This window comes from Ostrinia furnacalis, unplaced genomic scaffold (genome assembly GCF_004193835.3).
Source record: "Ostrinia furnacalis isolate ACB-3 unplaced genomic scaffold, ASM419383v2 OfSCF0388, whole genome shotgun sequence".
Lineage (NCBI taxonomy): Eukaryota > Metazoa > Arthropoda > Insecta > Lepidoptera > Crambidae > Ostrinia > Ostrinia furnacalis.
This window is the reverse complement of record NW_021130627.1, coordinates 248598-276089: the sequence shown is the minus strand read 5'-3', so window position 1 is coordinate 276089 and position 27492 is coordinate 248598. Positions and strand designations below refer to the sequence as shown.

General features: G+C 35.9%; 1 protein-coding gene and 1 long non-coding RNA gene across 3 annotated transcripts in view; one reads left to right on the top strand and one right to left on the bottom strand.

The window, feature by feature from the left end:
- The window catches only part of LOC114361989 (uncharacterized), a 184111-nt gene that overhangs the window by 31746 nt on the left and 124873 nt on the right, over nt 1–27492 (bottom strand). The window contains exons 24-26 of the mRNA XM_028317225.1: nt 23648–23749; nt 18728–18844; nt 15062–15166 (exon numbers count right to left, since the gene is read on the bottom strand). Coding sequence (XP_028173026.1) covers nt 15062–15166; nt 18728–18844; nt 23648–23749 — 324 coding nt within the window. The remainder of the gene's footprint in view (nt 1–15061; nt 15167–18727; nt 18845–23647; nt 23750–27492) is intronic.
- Nucleotides 17319–17953, top strand: LOC114362119 (uncharacterized). 2 transcript variants are annotated; one of them, XR_003656656.1, is made up of 3 exons: nt 17319–17358; nt 17466–17695; nt 17878–17953. It is a non-coding gene; the product is annotated as an uncharacterized LOC114362119 (long non-coding RNA). The 2 variants fall into 2 exon arrangements; XR_003656654.1 differs by having other exon boundaries at nt 17325–17695.

Genomic DNA, 27492 nt, shown 5'->3' with positions numbered 1-27492 from the left:
TGCTTAAAATTCCTTTTAAACCAATGTTTTCCATAAATAAAACTAAATAATGTAATTTGTTTAATAGTATAAGTTTATTATAAAAAAAATTGTAACACTAATATTGTTGAAAGCAGGTTCTTCTTTTGCTAAATGTATGAAAGATGGAAACATTGGATTTTCGGATAAATCTAGTTTATTCTGTAACCTATTTTATTGGTACCGTTTAATAGAACTCGTAAAGCACTTTTAGGATGAATAACCAGTTTTTCGATATCTTTGTATAGTTGAGAGATCACTTATCGTTTTCACCTCGTATAATATAATATTAATCGTCCCTTAACTAACAACACTGCTTAAGTCGATTTTTGGCAGTTTTGACATTTTAATGTCATTGGATAGATCTAATTTGTATTTGTTTTTAATTTGCTCAAATGATACCTTATTTATTTTCTCAGCAACATTTTTGCCTAAGTGCCTACCTCGACTGGTGGAAAAGATGGAAGTTTTTAAGAAAATGAATTCAGTGAACAATGAAATGGCTTTCGCAACAAATCGCAAACTCGTAAGTCCTTTCCTAAGCCTCGGGTTAATCCAATCGGGTTTGCCCGTTTCTTTTATCGCAATTAGAACTCGACTTTAACCTTTTCAGTCGCTATAAAACCCAGCTCACGCACATGAAGAGTTTAGTGGAGATAGCTGCACGAGGGCCTTACAAATAGTTGACACACGCATTCCTTATTTCATTCAGGCGGAGGTACCGTCCAGCTATGACATTCAAATTTCAAACAAAGACAGGTTTTTGTCTTATTTCATTTAAAACACTGTTTGCAAAGTACGCAACAGTGAGGGTATATTACACCGCACGCAAACACAAAGGGGTATGTAATATGTTTTCACGTAGCTATGTGAGGAATTGAGATTTTTTATTTTCCTTGTGCTCATTTTGGCGTCTTCAATTTCTTAATATCCAGACTAGGAGGCGGGGAAAACAAATAATTTGACAAAATGTAAATACCAGTTTGCTCCGCTAGAAACTCCGCGCTTGTGTGTACGCGCACTTAACTGGGGATTAAAGAGCAACGTATTGTCAATTTAAAGTGGAATCGACGACCTCTTTTAAGCCAAGTCCTACATTTAAAGCGCCGATAGGTTTCCGTCCAAGTGGATCCGGTGACGTGAGAGTAAAATGTGTTAGGCAGGCGGATTCAAAGAAAAAATAATACAACCAGTTCAAGTTATGAGTAGTTTTCGTTCATTACTTTTTTTGTTTCTTACAAGCCAATCTGGAAATCATTGGGGCCTGGCCTATGTTCAACAGTAGTGGCCTGTAGCTAAAATTATCCTGAACATCTAGTAGAATGTGTCATATAAATATTAATATGTATTTTTTGCAAGTTTTATCAGAGAAATAAAGAAGCTTCATGATTTTATTGCATCTACATACAGCAAATTGAGAAGAATCTACTCAAAGCTTCTACAGTTCACGAAGATGTTTTTCTACATGCAAGTAGGTATATTAGGTTTTAAATAATCGGTACAATTTTGAAGATTTTCTTAAATTAATTTAAAAGCCTACTTAAATGATTTGTCATTTAAGAGTATGTAGTTGTTTACTTCTGTGGCTTCTAGCATTACTGACTTGGCTGTTCTTCTCAGACTGTGCTTAAGGCCCTGTTCAGCGGTGACGAACGATTTAGTGCCCAATAACTTGGAAATACGACTTATCGCCGGGCACAGGTGTGTTGTTTGCATACAAATCTACCGCGGAAGCGACGTGCTCAAATTGAACGGGAAAAGTCGTTTTTAAAGTAAGGAAACCGCGAATTTCGCGGCAGAGTTTCGCTTCGCTGGATTTGATACAAACTAGGAAACAAACTATACTATTATTATTATTATTTGTACGCTTTGGAGCTCACGGGTCAAAAGTGGCCCGGTCCTTTACAGGCTTGCGTGGGGATACAGATCCAACACATTATTANAAATTTATTATTATTATTTTAGTTTTTACACTTAAGTGTCTCAGCTTTAAGCCGGTATTTCAGGAATGTACGGGCCTAAGCCAAGTACATTCCCACCCAATACAAATAGTGATTTACGTCGGTTGGCGAGGATGATCATGGTCCTGAAGAAATTTGCGAACTATTCGGCAAGTATTTAAAATGACTGCTTTCTGAAGTGAAATATATGTAAGTTCTGGGATGTTTAGGGTGGAAAGTGATTGGTGTAGCTGCTTTGGAATAACGCCTGTGGTAGATAGCACAATTGGCACAATGTTTACCTCATTTAACCTCCACATTCTTTTTACCTCATCTTTTAAATCTATATATTTGGATAGTTTTTCTGCTATTGAATTTTGTAAATTATGCGTGTTAGGTATTGCTATANTCGCTTTCGGGTAGTAATATGTCAAAATTGTTGGTTCTTTAGGCGAACAATGTATGGAGAACGAACATTGTCCTTTGCTTCGTTCATAGAAAAATACTTACACACAGTTTACTTCAAAACTTAATAATGGTCCGTGAAAATGAACCTTAACCTTTAAAAATTAAGACCCGTGAATTAGATTTTCAATATTTTTTTTTCGCGAAACATACCACGAATAAGAATAAGTAATTGAGATAAGGTAGTATTGTTAAATTGTTCTATAGAGCTTATTAAAAAATTTGGATACTGATAACAAAATCACCCTGTATGTTACCGGTATGTGTACAGTTGTACACTCTATCAGATAAAATATTATGTGAGATTGAATCCGAGTTCATTTGAGGACAGTAAAAAACAAGACATCAAAGAAAAATAATGATGTATCCCCCACATTATTATTTTCTTTTGTATTGTGCGGTTCGTATATCGGATCAAACATGTACTCGAATTAATTTTATTAAGTGGGGGCTTCTTCTATGAGTATCTTTATTACTTTTGGTTTTGGAAAAAAGGATTTTAAGAAAATGCCTATTATTTTCTCATAATGTAGAAAAGCAATCTCAGTATGGTTGAGTTATGTGAATGGTACTAGACTTGCCACTTTCTTGAGACTGTACTCCATTCCTCTAGTATATTACCCATGTCAGAGCTCACGGCCCGACGCCGCCATCCCGGCTTCCTTATTATTATTTACGCGAATTACGACAAGAACCACTGAACCTCTTTAGTGCAGGAGGGAGGAACAAAACCTCGGAGGATACGCAGCCCAAAAATAGAACTCAGGAAAAATTTGGTGTGACATAAAGGACAATGTTCATTTCTGGCCTGGCGTGGACAAGCTGCTAATGAAAATATGAATTTGCCAAAATTTTTTAATTATTTTTTAAAGTATTCACTTAGTATAACTTTGTATNTTCTTACCACGCGAGGCGCTGCTTATAAAAACAAGAAAAATGGCGTCGAGTAGTGGTATTGTGATACTAAAAACGTACGTATTCAAAGGAATTTTCACAAAAAAGTACTATTTTAGAGACATTTACTATAGTGAATTGAGGAAATATTACGATTCACAAATAGGAGCAGTGAAAAAGCCGTGGACAAATGAAAAAGTTTTTGAGGTTATCCTGCACGTAAAAAACGCTAAGGTGACAATGGAATCTGGTGCTCGGAGGACTGCTGCGAAATATTATTGGTATGAAAAAATATAGTGTTATGGCTTCGTCTAGGTATAATTAAAATGTTTTTTTTTTATGCATAACAAGGCAGGTATTTAACCACAATCGTATCTGATATTAAGTGGGATGCAGTTTAGGACTTAATTAAAGAACTGATTATCGTAACTTATTTTATGTCATACTTTTATGTACCTACTTACCTATTTTATGTATTCTTTATTGAAAGTACCTACCATATTATTCATAAAAGTTGTATTATTGTTACTTAGGTAGGTAACGTCATCAGTTTAAATTAGTTTAGTGTTGTTTTTGTTACGAAAATATTTTAATTGCTTTAGGAGTAGCACGAATTTTAAGTTTGTCCTATTTTAATACTAGATTCCTGGTTTCTGAAATAACCAACATGTGTTTTATGATGGTCACCCTATTGCAACAATCATAGTCGAAATTTTATCAATTGACTGAATCGCCAATTTGCCTTCGGCATTTCATAGAACAGCGAGCGTTTGTAACCTGCCGACGCCGTTTGTAAAATGCGGAATCATACAATTTGCCTGCGACATATACATACTAGTAGCATTAAAGTATTTTTTGCCTTCTAGTCTCTCTTCGGTCAGATGTTTTGAAATCTCGAATACCTAATAATGTATTGATGACTGTATGATAGAAGTATGAGTTGTTACTCGTATGTAATCAAGACGTGAACATGATAAGGGTCATGTAAGTGAAACGAATTACTTATTGGACGTTGGCACGCGAAACCCGTGTACCATAGTTCGCGAAGGAATCCTGAATGGCATTCTTTGAGTTTGATGCTGATTTAGATTAATGTGAAATGATGCTTTAATTGTCAGCTTTTTATTCGGATTCGTAATTGATATTAATTGAAATAAAGCTCAACTTCTTGATTATTGTGATGAATCTACCTTAAAAAAACAAAGGCTTAGCTGGAGGGGTTAGCCGGAAAAAAAAATACAGAAATTAATTATTTTTTTATTTTTTTTATTTAGGCAATTAAACCTCTCTGGGAGGTTTATTTCTGCCAATGTCGAGTGAAAAATATTGACATAGTTATCAATAGAACGTGGGTGTTTCAGTTCTATTGATTTTTCATGGATTCCGTGGGGTTAAGTATGCCCGTAAGCAGGTTTCGAGACGCCACCGGGTCCAAAGCGGGTTGTTCATACGACAACCCACTCGACACTCGATGCGCGCTCAAATTCGAAGTATTTCAATGTTTTTTATAATTTATCACTTCACTGCACTTTAGAACACAAAATAACACCAAATTTGTACACTAAAGTCCATTAAATAATAAATTGAAACCATTAAAACAGATCGACCATGCTTACCGTTCAACTACCCTCCACGGAATCAAATTAAATTATTTACCTATTACAAAAAGTTCAACTAGAGTTGATCACTGGTTTAAATGGCATTATGGAAATGTTATTTTAAAGCAGTGTTCATCGCGCGTTTAACTTTTTTTGTAATAAGGCACTTAATAACGTTTACAGAGTATACTATGTTTCAAATATACTGTTCCTTACATTTGTTTGTGTTGAATTATTTCAAGAGTAACAATAATTTGGCACACACATCCACGGCAATCATAATATTCCTACGTATAGATTCCAGGTGCCCCAGCCAGTCTATTAAATTATTCTACCGCTAAATGTCATCGTTTTACACTCTATTTATATTAAATAATCTAAATGTTAAATACAGATGTAGCACTCGAGGTGTTTCATACCATTCCAAATGTATAAAATTTGCATTAAACTACCTGAAACCTGATATAAATAAAATATTTAGTCACTTTTAACACCCAGTACGTATATAAGTACCTTACTTAAATAACTAATCCATTAGTATTAGGCTTATTTTAATTCTGCAACTGACATTTCATACAACCGAAATTTCATACAACTGAAATTTACTACGACTATGTCTACTAATACAGTGTGAGTCACGTTAAAGTGTACATATGAAAATAGATGAAACTAGACCTATTTTTATCGACAAAAAAGAGGTCAAAAATTTTTTGGGATTTTTTTTATTTTTTTATAGAATTTTTTTTCTTCCGATTACTTATTGTAAAGAAAACGTAATAACTTTTAAACTAAGCAGTATATCCTGATAAAATAAAAACATTAATAATGCTAAATAACAGGCAACACTAAAAAAATACATAAAATACACAAAAAATGCCAACAAATAATAAAAAAAAAGATACTTTTTGAAAAAAATCTGCTCAAAAATTCGTGTTTTTTTGGTTATTTGATAAATTTCTCCAAAAAATGCCCTATAACAGGTGGTTTTTATTACTTTGTATTATTTTCTATCGTATTACCTTCGTAAAACCAAAAATCGCATGTCTCTACTAGAGATGAAACGGATAGTTGTTTGGCCGGATACCGGATACCGGATATCCGGCGAGCTGCTAGGCCGGATAGCCGGATATCCGGCGGCCGGATAGTTGTCCCATTGTCATGTTGCATGTCGTNAATTTATCAAGTTTGAATACCTCATTCTACCTTAAAATTAATAACTTAAATCAAGTCTTAATACGGTCACGGCTCAAGATTTTTTTGTCCATTTCAGCGTTCTTTTTACTCTTTTGACGTTGCGTTGACAGCTTTTACCCAAATTCGCGCGGAATATTTTTGTGAAATGGCTCTTAACATTTCTAGGTCGTATCTATGTAGAATTACTGTTATTTGGTCGAGTCATCACGTGCTCAAAGAGAATGTTAATAATAAAATACGAATGCAATACAAATTAATGGAAGTAAAACGAATGTTGAATACAACAAATATTTTTAATAAAATGAAATGATAAAAATGTTGGTAATATAAAACGCATCGTTTGCAAAAGTAATGAAATAAATATTTTCATTTAAAAAGCGGAAGTCAGATTGGAAAGCAAAATACGACCTGAACAAAAAACATATAAAAGGATCGCAAACCAGATTTGCAATCATTAATTGAATCGCACAAACCGTGATGTAGGCCCAACGAAAACAAAAAGACTTGACACCCACTCACAAAACCACATGCTCCATTCGAGTGGAACGATGAATTTCATTTTTTTTAAAGTAATGTATGAAAAATAGTTTTATTTTTTACGGTCTCTTTTTAGACCTCATTTATGGCAGTTGTACTCGTAGTTGTCATAATTTTAAAAAGAATATGCACACAATATGCTACAGCTATAGAGCTTGCTAAATAAACATACATACGAGTACGTAGTATAGTAATTATACTACCTTAGGAAAAAAAGAAAAAAAAATGTATCTTAAAATTTCTTCTTACTTTTCCTACAGTTTAGGAAAGCTTATTAGCTAAACTTTAGGAAAAAAAAATCTATCTTAAATATTTTTTCTTATTTTGCCAAAGGTAGTCATGAGTTTGCCCACCCTATGGCGCCGGCTTATCGTTCGGTGTATATATCACCCTCTTTCAGATTCTCCCTATGTTTGCAGTTTTAACCCAACAATAGTGCAGGTGAGCGGGGTCTGCTAATGAAGACCGGCGGGTCGCCGGCAAGCGCGGCCGCCTCTGTCGGCACAAAAATGGCAATCAGGGTGCGGCTGCAACCCGATACTCACATCAAAAGGGGAGCTTCACTACTATTGTGCGATTTGTGGCTTGTACATTTATTTATACTTCTTTGTTTTTCAGGGAACAAGGGCTTTTATTGGAAAACTTTTTCTGAGTACTAAGAAGTCTTTAAATATGGGCGTAATACATTATTATAATACTTTTTAGGAAGTTTGAGTACTCCTTACTCCCCGTGGTATTCTAAAAGCAGAAAAGGTAAGGAAAATTAACTTCATGTTTCACTCTGACGAAACAAAGGGTGCACTGTCAATAGAGACGGGCACAAAACTTTTTAGAGTACATAGCTACAGGTGTGAGAGGTACAGAAGGATCGCTCTTTATTTATCTTGTAAACGAGAAGCCTAGCTCAAAATAGATAAAAAAAAATATTATGTCTATTTTCTTTCGTATCAATTTTCAACATTTTGCCTCTTTGTTATTTTTGTCAAATCATAACTTATGCACGTAAATATTATTTTCTTTTGCTATTATTTGTTATTATCAGTGGCGTCTCATAGCAGCACCAAAACGTAGCCCTATAGTCGAAGTAGCAGTACTCATTCTCTCTATCGCATGTTCCAAGGGGACAACAACATAAGTTTCTTTTGAGTTAATTAGAGATCCGCACACTTTGGACGGCTCCTAATGAAATTAGAGTGTAATGCGGTGTTCTTGGTTCAGCGTGTGTTGCTTGGTTTAAAAATAGTACAGTTTTTGCACTAATAAAGGTAGAATATTTTATTTGTTACTTTAAAATTATACTACTATCATTATGTATCAACTATCATAATCATCATGGTCTAATTTAAAAAATACGCAAGCAATGTATGTACCTACCTATTCTTAATTGCGTTCTACATAATATAATACTAATGAGTACTTGTAATTATTTGTGTGATTGAACCTTGTGTTTGAGCTTTAAAATGAATTAAATACAAAACTAAACACAAAAAAATTACTTCCTACGTGGAAATTGAAATCCTCAATACAATTTCGTTAAATATACACATTACACACGTGTTCATGAAATATTTTCAGGAAATTCTCATAATACGATTCACCAGAATCTGTGTCCGTCACTCGCATTCCAGCTACAACAAAATTAATATGAGAGCTTGCGGGTATCGACACGCTCTGGCGGCGTAATAATGGGATCCATGCGAGTTGTAGGGAGGAACGTAGAAATCACAAAGAGAACCAACAACCTCCAACCATGGAATAGTTTCATAGAAACCTCACATTGGAATAGTCCAATGTGTGATAAACTTTCTTCTTCGTTATTATGTAGAATTCATGGATAAGCACATAGTAGTGATCTTCTTTACTAAGTAAAAGATGAATTATCGAGCTTGATGCGTAACGATGAGTGCTCACGAAATCGAACTAATTTGTTAAAAATACTTTATTGTAAAATAATAATATGCAATTAAACCCGATTAATATTGTACAAACGAAATATCTGTATAGTAAATTAGAACAAAGGTGTTTAATTTTGATAGAAAAGTATAATTTTATTGAGTCAAAAATAAAAACGAATGGTGTTTTTTCCTATCGAGCTGTGCGCCACGGATCACCCCTCACAATTCAACGAAGGGCCATTGAAGTGTAGATCAATCTCAACAGAAATCCATGAATGGCTTGTCTGACGTAAGTGAACATTATGATTGTGAGGGATACTTTTTCCTCTTCAGATAAAATACGAGTTCAAGCGCCCTCTTTAAAACTAGTGAAGGAAACCTCTGTCCAATTGATAGGAATAATATTGGGAGAGATAAGCTAGTAAAAATAGTAAAAAAATTGACTGAAAAATATAATAAACAGACAATAACACCGCTTTCTGCCAATCAATAATTTGATTTTTCTTCACTATCAAGTTAAACAAAACATTTCACACGCGGAAAATACACTATACTATGTATGTATGAGTTCCTAATATGTTAAGATCCCTTACGAGTAAAACAAAGGGGAAATACTTCAGAAAAGAAAAATATACAAGTGATTGTGATGATTGATAAAAAGGTTCGCTGTCAAAAGACACTTTCATTCAGCTCCGAAGGCCCTCCCGAGGGACTCTATCAATGTCTTATTAGTTTTATTTTTGTTTGCAAGTATTTTTACCTCGCCAAGACCGTTAGTAACGAAGTAAACAAGTTCTATCAGGAAAGGTTGCCGTTCGGCTTGGATAAACTATTTGCTTTGGGTCGGGTTATTTGGATAAACTTTCACGTAGTGTTAATTTGCGCTAAATCTGCGGACTTGTATTGTATAAAATACAATTAGTAACTCTGTATCATTCATACCTATTTTGAATTGCTGAATCAGTTGTATTGAATGTTGAAAACTTAAAAAAGGTTAAATTTGGGACGAAAAATTGTATGGGAAAACCCTTGACTGCCGCCATTGTTATGTAAAAACAATTCAATAACCCTGTGAACGACTTTTGTAGCTCTCAATTGTTAATCATGGTAAATATTTATACATTTCTACAAGATTAATCATTAGTTTAGTTAATAAATAAGGCTGTAAAAGGACAGGCGCGATAAAGCCACAGCCAAATGCGTGTAAACCAAGATAAGAGAGCAGCATTAACTGCGGAAGTATTTGGATGATTAATTATTCGTAGATATCCCCATCATCCCGTTACACATGCGAGTGAAACATAAATGCGAGGATAATTACAATTCCGCTCATTCATTGCTCATACATAAAATATGTCTTCGCTGGAACAGACAAAAGCTCTCAAGGCGTAATAAATCAAGCATTCCTTGAACAGCTTTTGGTATGGACAGAATTGACAAGATAATTGTATAATATGGCTGACGTCAAAATACTTTTATCCTAAGGACGCTAACAGAATGAAAATAGATTTCTTAAGGCTTCCAAGGAAAAGCATTGTAAGTAAACACGTAATCATATTATTATCGTAATTTTAGCCTGTTCTATTTATAAGGCTTGAACAAAAACCTCCCTCAACGATTTTTATCTTTATTTCGTTTTGAATACTGTATTTCACTACCTGTATTTACCATGTGGCAAGCAAATAAATAAAGGATAATCAAATATTTAAACAGGGCCCAGGCTAATTCGTTGGCCTATGTATAGCCCAGTCTTTGGATCGTAAGATGTCTCAACCACGTCTCAACTAAGCGCTTAGACATTCATCTTGTAATTCTTATTTTGTTTAATTTTTAAGATAACTTCTATAAAAAAACTATTTTTCATCCATTTTAATTTCAATTTACTTATTTCATTTAATTAATATACAAAAATTAGGACGCTAAAATATACAAAGTAACACAAAAATAGCAAAAGAAGTCAGACGAAAAGGAAAAACGATAAAAACCGATAAACCGCCAAGAAACGCCGTTTGATGTGGAAGATTGAAATTTAATTAAATCTGCTTGTTACATAATTCGTGCATTATTGCGTATCGAGAGTAGCTCGTGCGTTTCATTAACATCAAAGCTGGAGTTGGCTGTTAATTTGGTATCGGCAATAAACTCGCAACTCGCATCCGTGCGCCTCTACGGCCGTAATGTGTGGCCGATGTCTCACCCAGGCACTATGCGATATGGTGCTGTAATTCTCTGATGACTATAAAACGTTGTATGAATCTGAAAATCAAAATTTATGGCCAGATTGTTGGTCACTAATTGACTAGGTATGTAATAAATCTCTTTCGGATTGATATCCCACATTTCTCAGTGCACATTGAAAGTCAATTTACTTATAGGTAAATTACACTCTATACAGAACATTCATTTATTTTCATTCGTTTCTTTTTATAATCCGTACAAAGTAAGTTACATATAATTATGTCATACCTTTCTACCCGCAAAACATTTTCCTTGATGGATGTCCAATTTAAATTTCCATACAGAAGATGTAGAGTCGCAATTTCGGCACTCCGGTAGAGCAGCGCCCGCCAACCGAACTCGGTTAGGGCGAAGTAATTGTCAATTTATTTGCATAACCGCCATAATTCCTTCATTTTCGGCTCGGGCCTAATTAACTCGCTGTGCATAAAATTATAATAATTCCATAATTTTTCTAACGTCTTAAACAATTGAGGGGGAACAAATCGCTTGGAACAAAACAAATTAAGCGCTTTGTAAATCTATGGGTTTTTAAGTACAGATTACTGAGCTGAGAATCTGAAGACAGTAGTCATGAAAATTTATAAGTTCTAAATTTAAAGGTAGCTGTTTGTTTAGTTTACTATACGAGGACAGTGGTGTCAGGAAGGATCTAGATGCAGGCAGCTACGACCGCGCGATATGGAAATAATTTAAAGATTATTTATTCACCGAGATAATGTGGTACAATAAAATATGTGGTCTTAAATTAAAAAGAGGTGCAGCTTATCTCACCAGCGTAGCTGGCATGTGAATTTGTGCATAAAAAATCATTATTATAAATTACAATTACAATTATAATTATTATATAGCTATGTCAATAAATTCAATTAGTTATTCAATAATATTTATTATAATAATCTTACTTCAATAAATTAAATTAGATGTCAAATTGTTTATTGTAATTTACATGTCAAATAATCCTTAACTGAATAAAAACATTTTCCACATAACAAATTATACAGTTTCTTATTAAACAGATTTCCATTAAGGTCTTTTATTTGGTTGGGTAATTTATTATAAATAGCAACAGCCATAATGTGCGAGTTACGACCGCATAGTCCAGTTTTGACCACTGGGTGCGCCAGTTTATTTTTGTGGAGGCCTTTGTTCGGCAGTGGACGTCCTGTGGCTGAAATGATGACTGAAAGAAAAGTTTATGTTACTTCAATGGGCCCCAAATGTGTGTAGAAACTTCTGTGAGCATCATTATGCAGCACTAACCACTTCCTTGCTCATGCCTACTTCCAGAACACTAAAACTTATTCAATTCCCGAGGGTTCGCACTACCCTTAAATAATGCGCCGTGCATGACGCGGCGGCGTGTTTGCAACGCGTCGGTGCGCCGCCGGAATGCTAAGGGCGCGGCGTTGCAGCGTGCATGTGCAATGAGCTACGCATCCAGCTACTGCTCTGTTTAGAGACAAACTTCGTAATAAGTTGGAGAAATGACCTGCATTATAACGAGATATGTTGTTATCCAACAAGATTATCTTATTACTGTTACACCAACGATTAAGATTAGAGTCTTTGGAAGCGTAGCACGGAACACAAAAGAAATCTATTCGATATGTAATAGTTGTATCACGTAATTTTTAAAGGCCTAATAAAGAACCACGTCATATAAAATTACAAAAAGTAGCACACAAAGAAATTCTGATATTATTTGTGGTTATTGCAAAACCTTTGTAAACACGATCCAATCATTAATCCCAATCAGTAAAGGTATAATTAGTCACGCATGTACCTAACGGTAATATTGTTAGCAAAATTGCCCAAAAGTTTTCCTTTATCGCACAATAGAGGATAACAATAATAAACAGAGGATAATAACGTGACGTGACAATAATAAATAACACACTCCCTTGTTCCCTCTACCCGTAGAAGGTGAGATACTTGTACTGTAGAAACCATAACGTTATTATTACTTCGGAATAGAGCAACAACCACAAACTGTCAAACGAAAACGATTTTGAATGACACTGGATATCATTTGTGAGTCAGTGTCAGGATTATTTCACTGTTTTGTACGATAAATCAATCACTGAACCAGTCACCACGTTTCTGAAGCACTATAGTTCCAAAATACTGAACTGTCCTATGCATGACATTGACAGTGGGGCGCCACCGTCAATACCGGATCGCTGGTTCCGATTTTTGCCATGTTTGGAAACCATATAGTTGAACGATGGTAGCGCCCCCCTGTCATTGAGTTTGGTGGGGTAGTTCAGCGTGGGTCATCTATATTTCTCACAAACATCCACGATTTCACTCACGTCAAATCTGACCACTAAGTGCATCTGAACTGTAGGTAAAATAGTTCTGTGTGACGTGACGGCAACGGCAGCACACATCTTTTTTTATTACACAGTGTGACATCTCTCAGTTCTTTGTTGCTAGGTAGGTATATTAACTTTACGGTAGAAACCTGAGACTCGTGCAAAACTAAACAAGTGCGCATAAACACCAAGCTGGTGAAATACGATTCCACAAAGTTGCAGCTGCGCGCGTTCCCGATAATCATATACATTGGGGAGTGGGATTGGATGCCAGTCAATCATGCCAAACTACTCGCAAGTTAGACATCGACTCGCCTGCACTGAAGAACGAACATAAAATAAACACTTTTCCAAGATAAGCTCTCTGATCTCCGAGTTCAATTGCTCAATTTATTCCAGTTACTTATAAGAAAAAGTACAATTTTAGAAGATATTTTAGACTCATATTTGAAGATATTTAATACTCGTGGTGTTTTTTATTCACTTTGATTCCGAATGAATCTCAGAAAAAGTTAACTAAAATAAAACCTCTGGAACTTGCAGACGATTCAGGACCTAATGGTGTTTTTGCACTCGCCGCTTGGTTAAAAAACACTTACCTACACTTGTATGTGAAGATGATTTTGCACATTTTTATCGCATCGTCATAAGTATTAAAAATACGGTTGTGGCTAAACGCAAACCGCGAAAGTTAAGTATTAAAAATGCGAATATTTGTTAAGTTTTCACAGTTCAATTCTGAACTAATTTTAATAAATATTGATATGGAGAAAAATTAATAGACTCAAGGAGAAGGAGAAGAATATAATTATTATGTAGCTACATACATAACTACATAAATAATTCATCACCTTTTTGACGCATAAAAAATATTAGGGGATGAATATTTATGGAATGATGCGACATAAACATTTATATTATTTTAGCTTTTTTAACCAAACCATATTTATGACATCGATTATAAGTTACACAACACGTTTATCGCTATGATTAGATAGACAAAACAGACGCTTGAGGAAGGTCCTATGTTTTTAGTTTCTGCAGAACCTTTTAAGAGGTTTAGGATGGACTGCGATCAGGCCAACGGTAATAGGCTAGTTGCCTAAAAAAAATTTTTTAGTCCGTAATGTTTAATATCAAAAAATATTGGACACGTATAATTTTATTTGTCAATCTAACAAATAATTACATAGTTATGGTGCGTTGAAGTTGCGCACGACGTCACAACGTGCGGCATTTTTAAGCAAGCGTTGACGTCACGGGCCTCTTCTTATGAACTTTGGGGCGCTTTATCTCTTTAAATCAAGCGTTGACGTCACGGGCCTCTTCTTATGAACTTTGGGGCGCTTTATCTCTTTAAATTTTCATTAGTTTGAAAAAGTGAAAAATACGAGTAGAGTATTTTTTGATAAGTTAACTGACGGACTAATTAAAACTCTTGCTTTTTGACCCAGGCAACATCCCCATTGCTCTTTGAATCAACTTTAGAAAGTAGGTACCTATTGCACGAGTGTCGATTCAATTAAATGTTTTTCAATCGTTTCAATGACGTTTAGGATCTGTAAATTTCCTTTTTTAAATGTTCTACCTATTGTGTAGATACCACTTACCACAAAATAAATGGGTTATGGATTTTTCAAGTTGAGTAATTCAATAACTTCCTTCACAGAACTCGATAAAATGTTATTAAAAGTTTGCCGTCTAGCTTTATTTTAGCACTCAATATCGAACAACGGGGGGAGTTGAGGTCTTTATCTTTCGTTCTATCTTTGATACCTCACCTAGGATCAAAAGTTTAATTTGTTGCTGTTGTTTGTTTTATTAGAACACGTTAAAATGTTGCTATAAGCGTTAGACATATTATTATGTTTTCATTGACGCGTTATATTGAAGAAACAGTTTTAAATCTTGAAGAAGGGAGGTTTTGTCTCACAGTACAACAGATGATAATAAAGGACACTGACCAGTAGCAAGGGTCCTGCAGCGCTTCCTCGGCCAGCACCTGACGGCGGAGGTCCAACGGGCCGTCAGCACGGACTCGTTGCGAATGATGATAGTTCGGGAGCGAACTGTGGACAATACACAGTTAAATCGCTTTACTGAAATAGACAACACAACCTTACGCAGGACCGGTCTTTGTGGAAATCCTTGGGTGAGGCCTTTGTTCAGCAGTGGACGTCATTCGACTGATACGAACGAACGAATGAAGATAGCACAAGGTATTTGGTTCGGGTTTTCTTGAAGAGCTCTAAATACCACAAACGTCGCTAGAAATTACTTGAAGTTTAAAAATATTGCAATGACACCGAGTAACTTATGACACTGGTTCGTGGCCTGTTGTGAAACAGCATAAAATAATATTTGCATGTGTGTTTTTTTTTTATGTGACAGGAGGCAAACGAGCGGACGGATCACCTGATGGTAAGTGATTACCGTCGCCCATAGACACCCGCAGACCCAGGGGCGTTACTTACAGGTGTTATAAGTGTGTGCTATTATATCAATTATTTATACAGTGTGAGTCACGTTAAAGTGTACATATGAAAATAGATGAAGCTAGACCTATTTTTATCGACAAAAAAGAGGTAAAACATTTTTTGAGTTTTTTTTGTAAAATGTTGTGATAGGGATAGAGACTTGCGATTTTTGGTTTTACGAAGGTAATACGATAGAGAATAATGCAAAGTAATAAAATCCACCGGTTATAGGGGCATTTTTTGGAAAAAAAATCAAATAACCAAAAAAACACGAATTTAAAAGCAGATTTTTTTCAAAAAGTATCATTTTTTATTATTTGTTGGCCTTTTTTGTGTATTTTATGTATTTTTTTAGTATTGCCTGTTATTTAGCATTATTACTGTTTTTATTTGATCAGGATATACCGCTTATTTTAAAAGTTATTACGTTTTCAATCAAAAAAATCTATAAAAAATTACAAAAAATCTCAAAAATTTTTTGACCCCTTTTTAGTCGATAAAAATAGGTCTAGTTTCATCTATTTTCATATGTACACTTTAACGTGACTCACACTGTATTAATTCGATTACGTAGTACACTGCCAAAATACGACATTACGAAAACACGATCATTATTTAACTGTGACAATCAAAAATAGCTGAGACTGTTAAAACCATCCAATAGGAGCTAATCAATATATTCAAATGTCACATAACTTATTAGATCAGACATTAATTGATAATTACCAGAGTTAGTTCCTACACTTTTACTTTGATCATAAACTGCGCGAGCACAAAGCGTTCTAACTTTCAGCTTAGATAAGTTAGCCGATGAAAGTTAATGGGTGGTTAAACTGTCTGAATTGCTGTGATAATGTTCTTCACACGAACTTTCGCGCCGTGTTGTAATGAGGCATTATTACAGTCCATTCTAAATGTGCAAAAATTGATAGTAAAATTCTCAAGATACTTTTATTATCATATTTTTTTTATGTGACAGGAGGCAAACGAGCAGACAGATCACCTGATGGTAAGTGATTACCGTCGCCCATAGACATCCGTAGTCCCAGGGGCGTTACAGGTGCGTTATCATTGTCTATCAATTATTTACATTTATTATATTCAAAACTAATTACAAATATAAGGTTTCTATTTTGTTAAATGAACTACCACTCTCTACACGTTTGAATTTGATTTTTATGTCTTTTCTTCATAATTTTAATTTAATCTCATCATTTACCTCTTCCAGGTGGAAGACGCACAAATGCAATCCTTTTTGTACCTTATTATTTCCAGTTTAGACCTAATTATCGAAAATAAACTTATTCAACGTTCAGCCCAGACGGGTTGTGACCTTGGTTCCACACAATTGGAGAACAGATAGACTAGCTAGACTTGTATTACTTCAATTACTTTGGTACTCGATGAAAATTGATTACTCCAGATTACATTCTAATTGTATTCGACTAGCGTTGCCAATCCACTTTTTTAGTCGCTATACAACTCTATAGAACTTTTAGCTAAAATAATGTTATAGTCCCGACAGACCTAATCAGTATTCAAACCACGAAAGTATTGACGCTTGAAATATTAGCCTCATTATTTTTTCCCTGCCTGTGCGAGTATCATGCGACACAATATACAGGGTGATTTTGTTATCAGTATCCATATATTAGGAGCGACTCAGAATCAGTAACTTAATCGATTTACGTAAAGAATACTTTTTTTTTATCCACTGCGCGCAGTTTCACATTTGGCTCACGTNGTTCAGTTGGTTATAATGTCAGTGGATGACTCCTCAGCTGGTAAGTTATTGAATGAGTGTGTGGACTTGTTGAATACCTTTTACAATGTATTTGATCAACTACCTTTACCGTAGATTACCATAATCCTAATAAAACTTTTTTTTTAGATTGATAACAGCAGTGTATGTTGTCACTCATGTTGGACCTTGGCCACGGTGTGGCTCTGCACCAATCAAGGACAAATTATATTTCAAATGAAGAAGCAACCACTAGCACTGGTCACAGTTAACGTGGATTATCTTTGTTACAAATACGTTCCATAGACTGCATATTAACACGGAAAGAGAATCACATATTCGAAAATAATGTAATAATGGAACAGATTTCACCTCGTCAAGTAAGTTTTGTAATAATTATTTTCATTATATTTTATTAGAGACATTGGCTTGATATATTTGAACAAAGTGTATATTTTTTTCTATACAAATACTTCTAACTGATAGATAAAAATTGACATCACATCTCAATATCTTAAAGAATGAATTTTGAATGATACCATAATTAATTTCTTTGTTTCAGCTGCGGGGATCTTACCAAATATGTCATCCCTGATGGCAGTGAGCTGATCGAGCTGCTACATATGCTGTGGAGCCCCAACAAACACATGATGGGACGAGGATTCATTTGCCCTTATATTGACCGAATAACAGTAGGTCGCTGTGCTCATGTTATGACAATTTAGTGGTTTTTGAGCTGGGCAAGATATCAGGAACATGTATTTCCACCTGCCTAGTTCCTAGACAATATTTTATTGACCCATGAGTCAAGATTAAAATAATAATAATAAAAAAATGGTGTTTTATTTTGCTTCTAACCTTTCTAGTCTTAAGCCAAAAAAAATTTTTTTAAGGACTTGGATACAAAATGATATTTATATTCTGTTTCTTACTGGTATAGACTATTTAATAAATAACAAATTACATGCTGTAATGTCTGTCCACCTCAGGCCAAAGGTCCCATACTAAGTGGGCATAACCCTTTGTTTACGACTGAATAACATTGCATACTGTTGTAACCTACTTTTTGGAACGAAGAAAAGAGGAAGATCTTATGATTTATGTATCACCTGAGTATTTTTACTGCTGTGAATAGAGTTTATGTGATAGATTTATTACAATCGACTATCAGTTTGAATAATACAGCTTTCACACATTTCTTTACTTATGACTATTTTTTTATTAATTTACTAAACAAAATTAAATTGCATAACTTCTTCTTCTGGTGCCTTCTCCCATTTCATTTGGGGTCATCCATCCTCGTTCTAAGAGGCAAGACAATTTGTCTTGGGTCGTAAAATTGCATAACTATTTTTTCAAATTAAAAATAAACCTATTTCCAGAATAAAAACTTCCTAAGGCAGTTATGTTACCTGTTCTTAGTGGTATCCCCTTGAACTGCAGACAGAACGGTTCCTCGTACTGGGGCAGCACGGGCTTGGTCCGCTCGTCGCACGGGCACACCCTCGTGAGCGCCGGCGGCTCCCACACTGCAATGTCAATGCATTCTTAATGCTATAGCCACGGACAACGAGTTCCTTCCACTTATGTGCCCTTTTACTTTTTCAATCGTGGCCATTCAGCGTGAATACTTGAACATCTTTAAGTGCCTGAATTCAATTTGAATATACTGCTTGAAACATCGCTTTATGGGAGAAGTAGTAAATAAAATTATGCTGAAATTCACAGCTTTTACCAATAAACAAATTAATAGTTTAAAGCGACACTCAATAAATAATCCTCAGATGGATCTATGGAGCCGACCAAGCGCACGTCGCTCTACTCGCGGTGTAAAAATGTGTCATCTTCAAATTATATCGAAAAAATTCTGATATTTACTAGACATTGCACTGGAACAAGAGACATAAAAATAGCTTATGAAATCGTGTAATCCCAGCTCGAAAGATAAAGGGGCCCAAAGACAGCAGTGGCACGACCGCTAATCGCCCCGTGGCGCCGAGGCTACGTGTCACAATACGTTTCATCCTAACCGGCACCTTTTCATCAATGTCCCCCAATTAATCCAGGCATGAGAGGACGCCGAAGGGGGGTCAAAGCGGGGCCCACCTGAATAGCCCACCTAATCGCTCGGGGCCCAAAATGTACACGTGTTTCTGTTTGAAAGGATAATGTAAAAATAGAGCCGAGTTTTCACAATAATTTACATAACGTCCGGCACTTGATTGATTAGCTTACCTAACTTAGCTCCCGTCAACGGAAACTTACTTTATACAAAAACCTTTATTGAAAATAGCGGGAAGTAGGTACTTTGGTTAAGTAATTCGGTGCTCTACTGATGAAATTAATCTAAATATTCAAAATTATAATACCTGATGTCATAATATCATGATGGTCTATTTATTTTCTTGTAAAGCAAAAACATATTGAGACATAGGTATATCTATGACATACATAATGTTTTATACATTTAGCATTAAATCACAAATAATTAAGTAGAGTCATAAGACATGTCATAATACTTGTAAAAGTTTTAGAACATGGCGCACTGCTCTACCGTGTGCCAAGATTTTGCAACACAGATACTTCAGGGTCTTCATTAAACTTGGAACCGTGTCCATTTTGGTTAGTTATCTACTCGTTTATGAAATTGTGCATTTCCTACATTTGCTGAGCTACTTTAGACTATAATATGCTTACGTCATTGTGAATAGTGATTGGATAATAAGCTGCTTAGATTTGCTGCTTAGATTGGATAATAATTGTTTTGTAAATATAAGAAGACAATTTGAGACAAATTAAAGACTTAGCCTGAGTTGCTGCACCATATTATTTTAACCGTGACTATAACCATAGTAATCGATGTTTTTTGTATGGAGTCTGACAGTTTTTTTTATATTTCTTCCTAAAGTTAAAGTAAGATGGCGCTACCCCTTAATGTTGTCTAAAGAGGCAGTTATTTTAATAATTTAATATTTAATTATGTTTGTAGCTATACTCCTAAACTTGACCGCCTAACCAGCCCCATAAATCAGTGGGCCGCAAGGTTCTGATTAAATGCTCGCAACTTCAGCTACGCGTAATATTCGCGATCTAGATAATGCCCAAGACGGACGACATCGCAGATTGTCGGAGAGAAGAGGATCCTAAATTGTTTATTTAGTACAAACATAATTAATATAACTTGTGTCATATACTTCGTATACATGTTATAAAACAATCTGAACCAGCAAACGTTGTGATGCACTTGGCTAGGGGTATATGAAAAATAGTTTACTATTTGATTAGATAGAGATTTGACGCTAATTATTATGTCATCATCATCATCATCATCTCAGCCATAGGACGTCCACTGCTGAACATAGGCCTCCCCCAATGCTTTCCATGTTACCCGGTTGGTAGCGGCCTGCGTCCAGCGCTTTCCTGCTACCTTTATGATGTCGTCGGTCCACCTTGTGGGTGGACGTACCACGTAATATTTATGTAAAGTAGTATAAAACAGTATTTTTTTCATTTCGACAATGCTGTAGTTTATGGGCTACCGTACTCCTTAACTGCTTCAATAAAACGAATAAAATGATTTATCTACACCAATCTAGCAGAGCGTTAGGCCCAGCATCGCTTTAGGTAGCTACGAGTAGAGTTACGTAACGAATAAATTGGTGTGGAGACGTGAGTGTCATTTGTTATCGTTGTAATAGCTACGTTACGTTCTCTTCATATATATTATCAGCGATCAGTGATTGTGCGACTACGTGACATCTTAATGTCTTCAGCTCAAAGTAATGGCATCAAAACCGAACGATTCTGAAATTTAGAATTTTGACAATTTCAAGCATTCAATCATTTCATCAACTTGTGCTAGTTAGCAATTCAAACAATTTTCAACAAGAAGTGCGCTGGGACCGGCAGTTCGAATTGAACTGGGACTTTCAAGAGTTCTAAGTGTATGACATTCGAGTCATGACTGGCGATACAAACATGTTCTCGCACAGTGGAATTCCAGTAGTGAATTTCCATAAAAATAAAAACGTTTTAACATACCCAAAACGAAAAATATTTGTAGAGATAAGATTTTTGTCCCAAATTCATTTATTAACTCATCAAAATACATAGGCAACCCAAACAAAACAGTCAATATTATCCATTAACTAGATTATTAATATTTATAAAGTTAAACAGAGCCGCAGAATTCAAATCCTCAGCAGTTTGAAACAGGAAACTTAACCCATTATAGACTGAGTTTTCTTAAAGTGTCAGATTTTTGTTTTTTTGAAATATGTTCATAATTATGGTCTACATAATGCTATACAAGCATTAAAAAAATGATCCGACCTGTAATCTAGAAAAAAAATGCTGGTACCATATGGTACCGCTAGCCTCTTACCGTGTCAGTAAGTAAAAACATAATTATCATGGACTTTATAAAAATAGGGTAAATTATATATTTTATTATTATTATAATATGTATTAATATACAAGCAAATAACAGAAGTGATATTAAATGTAAAAAAAACTGTATATTGGGTAAGCAATATTCATTTTTATCTTTGAATATTCAAAAATTTGGAATGGAGCTTGGCATTGCACGCTGCACTTAGCCCCACATAACATTTTCTATACTCTAATATTGTTCGAGAGTTGCAATTATCCCAAGTTCGTTCTATAAATATCTGCTTCGTCTTGGGACCTTCATCGTCCTCCAAAACTGCCAATGTTTCGTGTAAGTTACATCTAAAATAAATAAAAACCCATGGTTTTGTAAAGTATAGGTAACTATTTTACTTTATCTTGCTGTATACCTTATATACCATTGAATACATCACATACTTCCCAATAAATACAGTAAAAACTAAAAATCATAAAATAATTAAAAAGACACTGTAAGCGGCTAGCGGTACCGTACGGTACCAGTAATTTTGACAAACAATATTTCCCATTATTATTACCTATCGACGTAATTTTACACCATTTCACAATAAAAGCACTTATGGAGAATACAAGATTGTAACAAAATCAGTATTTGACTATCACACAAAAAAATATGATCACTTACTTGAATGGCGCGTCAATTTTTAAGAGAAAATTTTGATGCGCTTACTTCAATCATCAATTACACACAACTGAAAAGAATAACTGTCAATTTTTATTCCTAGAAGCATAGACCATATCTATTGGCTACGACTTGCATCAATCAGAGCACTGCATCTTTTCTCGTGTTAATGTATAGAGCCAAATTAAAACACACAAAAAAGTGGTACCATATGGAACCGCTAGTCTATAATGGGTTAAGATATTTGATGTTTACATTCTATCTGATTCGCACTAGTCAAAACACGAAATCTGTACAGTTAGAGTAGGCGCACACCGTTGATTTTTAGTTGGCCGATAGTTGTGCCCGATTTTAATTTGTATGAAGAATCGGCCAAATTGAATCGGCGTAGTGTGCACACTCCCATACATGCCCATACTGATCAACTGCCCGACTAAACTATCGGCCGACGAAAAATCAACGGTGTGCGCCTACTCTTAGCCAAATTGTATCGATGCTGAAACTTCAGCGGAGTGGATCAAAAGAGGCCATCGTAACCACTCCAGCTCGTTGATAACCTCGTTTCCTGCCATCAGCCGGGAACTTTCGACGAGCTCCGGACTGGCTGAGCGTCATTGAGATTCGTTTAAACTTAGAGATTGAAGAGCAATTGTTTTAGATGTGGCAACTGGTAATAAACTATTAATTTGATTGCTGTCTAAGAACCGCTTGGCCATTTAGTGCCGTTATTGGGGCCCACAAGATTTGGATTTCTTCACAGGAAAAATGCTAGTCAAATAGTGGTTTTTGTTTAAAATTACTAGTGATTAACCACCACTAAAATGAAGAAACAAAAGGACATCATCCATTTTGGTCCAAAATCAAAAGTGCCGGCCAAAAAATAAAAGTGCTGTATTCTGATAGAATACGTCCGCCTTAGCATTTATTACTATGGCACCAAAGCTGTAGCACCACTGTGCGTCGTATCGTAGTATTTGAGTTCTTTTTTTTGTTGGCCGGCACTTTTGATTTTGGACCAAAAATATATGAAACGTGGATGATGTCCTTTCTTGATGTTTTTTTCACTGTGTTCCATTTCAACTAAAGTAGAGAAACACGGGTCTCAACGCAACATTTTTTATACTTTTACATATTATGTACTCACGTCTTGACGTTTCAGGTGCTATGCTGCAGCCATGGTCACAAGCAGGCTGGCGGTTGAGACCCGTGTTTCTCTGTTTAAGTTCACTGTAGTAAATAAACATGAGGTGCAAATATCAGCTAAATAAATCATTATCCTCACATATCTCAATGGAAGACAGGTCCTCCTCGGTCTCCGGCGGCGGCCGCGGGCGCTTCACCGGCGGAATGTACACCATCTTGGCGCGGCAGTGGCACGTGTTGTCTGGAACAAAGTAGCTTTAAATCATTGAGTTATAATGTACTACGTACTAGAGAAGACATGTCAACTAGACTGTTTCTGGCACGTAAATAGGTCCACGGACCGAAATTCAATTAGTATGTGCTCAGCGGTTGCTGTGACAACACGCTTGAGTGCAGTTTTGTTTTATGAAATATGNCATTGTAAAAAAATATTTAAAATTAAGAACCAAGGTTAATAAAGAGAATAATAATAATAATAAATATCCTTACTACACTTTGATTTCTAAATGGCAGTTCAAAAGTATTAGGATAAAATTTTGAAGACGCCAACTTTGCTCAGTGCTCAGTTATCGTAACAAAGTACCTTCCCTGATCCCCTCGTTAAGGTGCTCACCTTTCAAGGGGTATCATTAAGCACTTTCCTCACTTTATCAAACGTAAAACGTCATTACCAGTAACACCGCAGAGCGTCAAATCTTTGATGCCCAAATACGAACCACAAAGCCGTAAAAATCTACTTTCTCGCGGTGAAATTTCCAACTTTTCTCGTGTAATAGAAAAAGTTCGCCATTGAGCCTACGGGCCGAAACTTTGGTTCTAACTGTGGCTTCGTTTCGTCATTATTAAGAACATTCTTTGTTAGGATTGATTCTGGAAGCTTTTTATACTTTGGTAACGAGAGAAAGATAATTTTCTGGCTGTAGACTTCCATTCAAAGTATTTTTGTGTTGCAACTTGGAGTTTGCAAGGGCTTAAGGGCAAAAAATATAAGTATATGACAGATAATATAGTCAAAATACTTTCCAAAATAAATGTTACTTAAGCCGGCAGTTAATTTTATTACCATACGCGATAACGATCTTCTGGCCGAATGTAATGGTTGCTTAAACGATTTAACAGCTTCTATCTTACGCAGCGCGACACACTTTTAGAGAGAATTAGCATTAAACAGTACCGCACACCTGGCTACTAGTGGCGACCACTATCGTTGATTAGTTGCCACAAGCTGATAGCTGATAAGTCGGGCGAGAGATTTGTTTAAATCTCTACGCGTAGAACTAAAGATGCCCGATCAAGTGGCGAAACTGACAATAAATAGCGCTGCCACAGTTTAAAACTGCTGAGTAGATTGGTCCACGTGTACGTTCATGATCTTCGTCAGTCTATGAATCGGAGACTGACTTGAGTGCTTTTTGTACCACCATTATGTCCGATAGAAGCTAAGAAAACTTCTAGGTACGTGAAAATATCTCTACGTTCCAAACATTTCATCAATTTACTGGAATTATTACTGCATTTCATAATTAAACGTCCATGACTACGGGCATAAATGCTAGTGTTCATTAATATTTTGTTCCCCGTGGGATCACCCGCAATTTCAGCTCGCAGCTATGGCGATGAGCACAAACCGGCCGGTCGGCTATTGTACTGTGCAACAAAGTTTTGATTAAAAATGATAATCAGGCGCTTTTAATAATACGTTTCACCTGGTTTGTTTTTGCAGTAGTCGCCATATTGTCCTTTCCAGCAACCGGACAGTAGATAAGGGGACAAAGCAGATGGTATACTGGGCCACTTACATAACGGCCGAGTGTGCGGCCAAGGCGCATCTTGTTAAGGAATGCGCGGAGATAATGAAGTCGTAATCTGCGCCTTGAGCGTTATACGAGCGCCGCGATTACGGCCGCCGCAGAGGGGGTCCCTAGCGAAGGGGGAGAGAACACAATGTTTCTTATAAGAGCTATTTAAGAAACATACAGCTCGTTTTATTATGTAACTAGCTGTGCCCGCGACTTCGTCCGCGTGGAATAATGACTTTTGGTAGGCACTTTTAATAATTTAGTCTAATTATTTTACAAATAGCTTTTGCCCGCGACTTCGTCCGCGGAGAAGTCGAAAACGTTCTCATACGATTTTTAACGTTATTATCTAAATGTTTGAATACNACTGCTACGTTTTGTCACTTGTCTAGGAAGGCTAATTTTAGTCTAAGGGAGGGGAGCTTAGATTACATTACAGGAAACGCACAATATAATAAAAGAAAATAATGTAAGTAGCTGAACCTTTTTGAGCACCATGAAAATTTAACACAATTTAGCCGATTTGTTTATATTCACAATCGTTTCACAATGTCTATGATGAGGCGACCGCAGGAACGTCACTATTCGTGCAATCCTGTCAATGAAGTACGACATTTTCTGGTGCAGATTTTATCGCCATAAATTATGAAACTTGATAGTCATGGATTTGACTGACAGCTGTCCGTCAAATTCCCGCCCCGCACCCCGCATTGTACATATTTTGTTCGCGATGTCTGTTCTATACGTAGTAATATTACTTCAATGCTTTAAATAAACTCGCCGTGAGGAACTTAAAGTCAATAGGGAATATGCAAGGTATTTTTATTCCTCACATTTCAGTAGCTTTGGAATTATCAAATCAATCAATGCTTTTCTTAAACAAAAATTTCAAAAAATGCCTAAGATATAAGTAGACTTTAGAAATGTCAAGACATCGTTGGTAATGTTAGAACGACACGCAGAATCCCATTCAAGTTGCTATGGGCGGGTGACATTTGACGTCACGCTCAGCTATTGTACAAAGTTTGAACACTGGTAACTTTTTTGTTTCAAGTCAGATTTCAATAGTAGTTTTTCAGAAATTCTATTATTTATAATAATAATAATAATGTCACCTGCCAATGTCATGTCTTGTTTGTAAATTTTCCTGAATAATTTTATGGAAATACATGGACCTATAAAAAAAGGCGGACGGAACTCGCGCTACAACAAAACTGTGACGCAAAATTTTGGCGTTTGTCTATTGTGTGAGTGAATTTAGGGATGCCATGTTAGCCAAAACATTTTACCCATTTATTTTAAGAAAAACATAGATCGGNTATAGATTAGTATAGATACAGACTTATTAGGCTAGTTTCCTAAAAAATTTTTTTTAGTCCGTCATGTTTAATATCATTGACGTCACGGGCCTCTTTTTATGAACTTTGGCGCGCTTTATCTCTTTAAATTTTCATTAGTTTGAAAAAGTGAAAAATACGTGTAGAGTATTTTTTGATAAGTTAACTGACGGACTAATTAAAACTCTTGCTTTTTGACCCAGGAAACATCCCTATTGCAGACTGTAACAGTAACCCAAAAAAATTTTTCAAAAAGAAATCTAAGCTTTTAAACTTTCGCGTTCCATTTTAACTAAAATACGAGTAGATCCGTAGGAGAACCAGAGCGACTGACATAGCCCGCAGAATCGCTAAAATCAAGTGGCAGTGGGCGGGGCACATAGCTCGAAGGGCTGATGGCCGCTGGGGCAGGAAAGTTCTTGAGTGGCGACCACGAGCTGGAAGACGTAGCGTGGGCAGGCCTCCCACTAGGTGGACCGACGATCTGGTGAAGGTCGCGGGAAGTACCTGGATGCAAGCGGCACAGGACCGGTCTTTGTGGAAATCCTTGGGGGAGGCCTTTGTCCAGCAGTGGACGTCTTTCGGCTGAAACGAACGAACGAACGAACGAGTAGAACGACACGGGCCTTACAGTTTTATAGTCGGAAAATAAATAATTTCAAGTAAAAAAGTATGATCATGTAGCTTTTTTGGGTTTTAATGACTGTGTACTTCTTTCAGCGACAAGCCTACTTAAATACATTCACGCCAGCGCCTTTTCAATATTTTTGGGGCTTGTAATTTTAAATAGACCTTTTGTAACCTCTTTTGTGTAAGTGTAGCAAAGCGCGCCCGCGCAAACAATAGAC